The 6,419-nt window shown below is 36.1% G+C and overlaps 1 protein-coding gene across 1 annotated transcript in view; it reads right to left on the reverse strand.

Moving 5' to 3' along the window:
- Window positions 1-6,419, reverse strand: part of LOC119839896 (succinate dehydrogenase [ubiquinone] flavoprotein subunit, mitochondrial) — a 14,420-nt gene continuing 8,001 nt past the window's right edge. The window contains exons 9-13 of the mRNA XM_038366328.1: window positions 4,017-4,214; window positions 3,256-3,400; window positions 2,120-2,355; window positions 1,449-1,635; window positions 1-561 (exon numbers count right to left, since the gene is read on the reverse strand). Of these exons, the coding sequence (XP_038222256.1) occupies window positions 1,480-1,635; window positions 2,120-2,355; window positions 3,256-3,400; window positions 4,017-4,214 (735 nt within the window). The 3' untranslated portion in view covers window positions 1-561; window positions 1,449-1,479. The remainder of the gene's footprint in view (window positions 562-1,448; window positions 1,636-2,119; window positions 2,356-3,255; window positions 3,401-4,016; window positions 4,215-6,419) is intronic.

Here is a 6,419-nt window from a genome sequence, read left to right on the forward strand (position 1 = left end):
TTCCTTACATAGAACATTTAATTATCATTTTTACTTACGATTCTATAACGTATTTGTATTTTACATCAATTGAAATAGGTATATGTAGCACAGACAGCATCATAATTCAAATACATATTCCTAATAAAAAATCACAATACACGACAAAAAGTGAACGTTTTTTTGTGATAGAAACACTGATCTAAGCTGAGGTAGTCTAAAAGTCTAAGCGAAATAACAATTTTAGTAATAATAAGTACCGCTTAAGTGCTGCTGGGTTTTGACACAATTTAAAAAAGATGTACAAAATTAAATGCTGTATATAGAACAAACTGTATAAATAATGGTTCACAACACAATAAAGTATTTATTTAATATGATTTCATAAACTTACATTATACTTGTTTGAAAAAAACTTTATTATTTATTGATCTATAATTCATTATAAAGCTTACTACTATACATTGACGAAAAAAACAATAAATTACATAATAAATAATGGCTGAAGATGAACCAATTACTTTGAGTCGAGATGCACGTCGAAAAATACTGCTTTACTTCAGTCGGCACTCTAGTTGTTACCTAGTTAAAAAAAAAATAGTGAAACAAACGTGACATCGCATTTTAAATAACACATAGGTACGTACCGACTACTTTACATGGAGAGCTTACCTCTACCTAAAAAGTCAGGAAAAATCTTTGAGACCTTTGTAGATGCCCATGAGCTTTGTATTCGCTTACCACGTGCTCGTTTGCTCCCTATCTTAGTAAAAAAAAAAAATACATTGCCTCTCTCCGCAATATGAATTTACTTAATCAATATATATAGGGCCAGGTCTAAGAGGAAGGTCAGATATTTGAAGGATCAATACACTACGCAGTAGGAGACAGAGAGTACAACAAAGCGAATGGTCCAGTAGCTAATATACCAGATATAACAGATGCAATTTGCAATACAGTGTTTGTAACTGCGCAAAACTCTAGTGTTCGACATTACACAATATATGTCTACCAATTGAAAATATGCAAAGGATAAAGGATAAGGAAAGGATTCATGATAGGAAGACTAAAAAGAAAGGACTGAGAAGACTATAAGACTATGGAAAAGGGAAAAGGACTCTGTTTCTCTTACGGCCCCCTTATGTCACTTCAAAAAAAGTCCCGTCCCTCAAAGGCCGGCAACACACCCGCACCTCGCTAGATTGCGTGGATGTTTATGGACGTCGTCAATCACCGCTTACCGGTGACGCGCCTGCTCGTTTGCCCGCTATTAAATAAAAAAAAATGTAATGTCGCATATAGACAGATGCAATATTTGACACAAGTCCTACACGTGGCAGCACGCGTCCTGTTCTAGCACGCAGTACTTGATGTTAGTGCGGCTCGGCAGGTGGGCGGCTAGTAGGTGCGGATGACGGGCGGCACGGTGCTGCACGTGGCAGCACGCGTCCTGTTCTAGCACGCAGTACCTGATGTTAGTGCGGGTGGGCAGGTGGGCGGCTAGTAGGTGCGGATGACGGGCGGCACGGTGCTGCACTCGGCCGCGTCGAGCGTGCGGTCGATGACGGGCCGGTAGGAGAGCGCGGTGCGGCCCGAGCGCGCGTCCGTCTCCGCCAGCGTGTGCTTGCGCCAGTGCTGCTCGAACGGCAGCTTCGTCTGGCGGAAAATCGAGTCATAGAGACAGAGAAAGCGACTATGTTTTATACTATGTTATAAATTACTAGCTTAATGTATGGTCTGTCATACTCTTAACATTTAGGGGTATTAAAAATAGATGTTGGCCGATTCTTAGACCTAAACAAAATTTCATAAGAATCGGTCCAGTTGTTTCGGAAGTGTATGGTAGCTATCATTATGAATAATAATAATAATGTATTTATTTCTTAAGCAACTTATAAAGCAAGTAAGAATGAATACGAGAAAGTAAGTAGTAGTAAATGTAGTAAGTGTAGAATAAGCGTAGTATTAGAGTAAGTTGGTATACGAGTATTAGTGTAGGACTGAATGCGACTGTTAGTGTCAGAGCGAGACTAAGTGAGCATCTTTGTTAGTGTGAGTGTAAGTGCAAGTGTAAATGCAAGTGTGAGTGTAAGTGTGAGTGTAAATACAAGTGTTAGTTAGTGTCGTTACGAGCACGCACCTGTCCGTCCAAAGGCTTGGAGTAGTCGTACTCATCGCGGCGCGTCTTGAAGTCCTCCCGCGCGTGCGCGCCGCGCGACTCCTCGCGGGCGAGCGCGCCCTCCACGATCTGCACCGAGTTGATGAGCAGGTTCTGCAGCTCCAGCGTCTCCACCAGGTCGCTGTTCCAGATTAGCGAACGGTCCGACACCTTGACGTCGTGTATCTGCTTGTAGATGTCGTGGATCTGGCGTTGGCCTGGCCGCGGGTAGGGGTGGAATATTCAATAAGGAATTTATTAATGGTTTTTATTGTCATTTGAGATTTTTAATACAATCGAATATGAAATCTTGGAAAATATATTTATTTATATCATGGAAATAAAAAGATAAATGTTATTAATATTTATAGTTTATATAATAATGATAGGGAAAGTTCTACTTCTTATTAACATATTATATATTATATTAATAAATGTTTAAAAAGTAGAAAAACTAAAGAATAATTAGGATTCTAATTCTTAATCAAACCAAGAAAATATACAAAACAATATTTATAACATTAATTTACGTGACCTTATATTTCATACACAATTTGTATTTAGTTACCCCGAAAATGTAACAATAATAACATATGACGTAAAATAACACGAAAATTGTGAAACAAATTATGTAAACCTGAACTAACATTATTTACAGAGCAATTAAGAGCTCTAAAAATACCTCTCACACATGCCAAAAGTAAGGTTTGGCAACCGCTTGTCTTTGACAACATGGGACTATATATATCATTGCACATAATTCTTACATATTTTTTTTATTTATACAACTAACTAGCGTCCCACCCTGGCTTTACACGAGCTGTGAATGTTACAAACATGTGTGTATGTACGCACAACCTATTTTATTTTGTATCAATTAAAAAACCCGCATCAAAATCCGTTGCGTTATTTTACAGATCTATGTATACATGCGGAAGGACAGCAGAAAGCGACTTGGTTTTATACTATTTATAGTGATATACTTATGTAAATCAAGTAATTTTTCTTTAATTATTACCTTTTCCTATTTTTTTTTATAACAATAAGAAAAAGTTTCTTATGAACATTTTTTATTTAAAGTACTAAAAAAATATAAATATACGACATTATGCGGATACCTTCTTCGAGTGTGCTCTTTTGTCTGAATACGGCGGCGTTGGTTTGCATGTTCTTCTGCATGCGCAGGCGCAGCGCGGCCGTTGGGATAGAGCCGTTCGCGTATCTGATGCTGTCCAAGTTGGCGATGCTGTCTTGTCCGGTGCTCTGAAATATGTGCAATATATTGAATAGTTGTATAAGTAATGCTTATAAACAAGTTTAATAATTAATATTATTTTACAAATTTATTGTGTATATATAAAATATGCATAGTACTGAATAAGAATTTCAATTAGCTACGAATTATTTATTATCTTAAACATAAACATTAGTCGATTTTATTATAGCGAATAGTCTATAATAATCAATCGAATTAATCTATAGCAAAACGCTTTCTAATTAAAAAAAAAAGGCGTCAGTAACACACTATCTTATGAAATTCCCATATCCTTTTCCTTACCCTTCCCAGTCCTTTCCTTTATTCCTCTAGTCAATTTCTTTTTCTTTTATTCCATTCTCAAATCCTTTCCAATTCAACAAAAAAAGTCGGCATATCATTTGTAGAGGCGCATGGTCTGCAATCGACCTTACGCCTCTCCATATGTTCATGGGCGGTAGGGCTTACCATCAGGCGACCCAACAACTCCATCCAAAAAAAAGTGATCAAAAAGAAAGTGTGTGTGTATAAATGTTAATTTTATATAATTTTAATTTTTCTGATTTTTTGTGAATTTCTTTTTATATAATAGTGATCTGAGTATAAAGGCGTGGTGAGACTAACGTCCTTGAGCGGCTGCTGCGCGTCGCCCGGGCGGCTGGTGTCGGCGACGGTGATGGCGCAGGCGCGGCCGAACACCACGATGTCGAGCAGCGAGTTGGCGCCGAGCCGGTTGGCGCCGTGCACGGACGCGCACGACGCCTCGCCCGCCGCCAGCAGCCCGGGCACCACGCGGTCCACGCCGTCGTGGTGCGTGATCACCTGTATTCGATAATAATATATGATATTATCAGTGGCATCAAGACTAGCGGCCCAACATGATTTCGCTCGTGGTACATATAGCCTTCCTCAATAAATGGGCTATATAACACTGAAAGAGTTTTTTTAAATCGGACCGATAGTTCCTGAGATTAGTGCGTTCAAACAAACAAACAAACTCTTCAACGTTATAATATTAGTATAGATCACAATTACACATATTGATATCTAAAACATTTGTCGGAATTTCGTTAATCGTGTGAGGGTTTTGGTCATAATTCATGGTATGAAGATGAGAGTTTGCCGGCGTGTACAAGAAAGAAATCTTCTATATATAATAAACGCACGTCAGGATGAATGTCTATATTAAACTGTAGTACACAACGATTTTGATAGGTGAAGCGGCTAGTGCTAAAAGCGAGCGAAGCGGACAATTCACAACTTGAAATGTTAAATTTCGTTACGTATTAGAGTTTATTATGCCAAGCTGTACAATGCGGGTTGGTCCATGTGCATATAAAATGTAAAATACACACATATACATAATCTTAAATAAAATATAAATAAATCTTAAATATACTAGAACATTAATTCAGTCTTCTGCGACTACTGTTATTTTAGATTTATAAATTTTCTGCATACTTTCTACTTCAATATTGAATTTAAGAACTTTTTCCTCCTCGAATACAATATATATATGGTCATAATGTATAAAATCTACAAAATAACTAATATCCACGTGATATAATTTAATACAAGGTGTTAATTTTAGTTTCAACAAGAAAGGAAACTATCCATGAAAATAAGTACATATGTCAAAATATACTTTACCTCTTATCTCACATATTGAATTACAATCTAAATACATTGTTTTCAAAACGGGTATAATCTAATCTAATCTGTTATTCACACACTTAGATTTTTCTAGACTAATTAATGAAAAATAACATATTTTCTAATTTGGACATCTCTCATCATCAAGGTTTTTATAGAGAGAAGATAACACAAAGACGGGACACAATTATCTTTGTATCCGTCCAAACAATGCAAATAGAAACCATTGTTTTTAACGTGAACAAGGGTTTATTGTTCTTTCAGTTAGTATTATTGAGAAGCTAACCTTAAGACACTCGCATGTGTTATTTATATCTGTATAATAATAGGTATTTGTATGGGTTGTGTTGTGCTCCCTTAAGCATATTATTCGTTATTTTAACTACAGCATTATACAGTGCGGTTTCAACCGACATCAAAAACAAAGAGCAGGTTCTCAATTCGACTATATAATCTGTGTTCCAAGCTTTTGACTCGGTGAATCGATTTTGATTTTTGTTTGAAAACTAGTGCCTGCCACATAGTCCCATTTTAAATCATTTGTTTGGTCTATTTATGCCAATTTGAAGGTCGTTTAGTTTTTGTTAAAAATAATTATCATAATCATATCAGGCAAGTCAGATAGCAAGGAATTTACCATACGATCAAGGAAACGGTCAATGTATATGTCACCGTAAAATTTAAAAAACCGTTAGATTATAATCTAACTCGTGAGATTACAAAATGTTCAAAAATTCTGATCCCTAACATTTGTTTGCAATTAGATGCATTATTTTCCGATACACTATAATGAGAACATATCGCGGTTATGTACTTATGCTTAGAATTTAGTCATCCCAAACGTCCGTCAGATGCGGGGCTCCTGTGTAGATTTTCAATAAATCGAACCTATCCTGACCCGTCTACATATCGAATGTCCATTTTAAAAGATAGATTTAAATCTACCGAAAATAAAGTGTTTTATGTTTACGTTACGTTGAGTACGTTATGGATCACAATTTAGATAACATAATAAAAAGGTTTAACATCTCAGTATCTATCTATACAGATATAGTTGTGTAAAAAGAAAATTCTAAATATTACTTGATAATAGATAGTACATCTTACATGTATTCTAAATTCTATGCCGTATCTAGTGAATTGATAACGCTACATTTACACATTCATGAAAAATTTTAGGTTACTGCGTAAAACAACCAAAAAATGACCTTCGGTTTATTTATACACGTTTTCTTAACCAATCATCTATGCAATGTTGTGTCTTGTCAATTGCGCCGTATCATTCCAGGAAAAAACCTTGTGATAAACACATTTTTGGTTAATAAACATCATATGACGTCATAAAAAATAAGCGTCCATCTGTGTCTTATATTA

The sequence above is a fragment of the Zerene cesonia genome, chromosome 5 (genome assembly GCF_012273895.1).
Source record: "Zerene cesonia ecotype Mississippi chromosome 5, Zerene_cesonia_1.1, whole genome shotgun sequence".
NCBI classification, from domain to species: Eukaryota; Metazoa; Arthropoda; class Insecta; order Lepidoptera; family Pieridae; genus Zerene; species Zerene cesonia.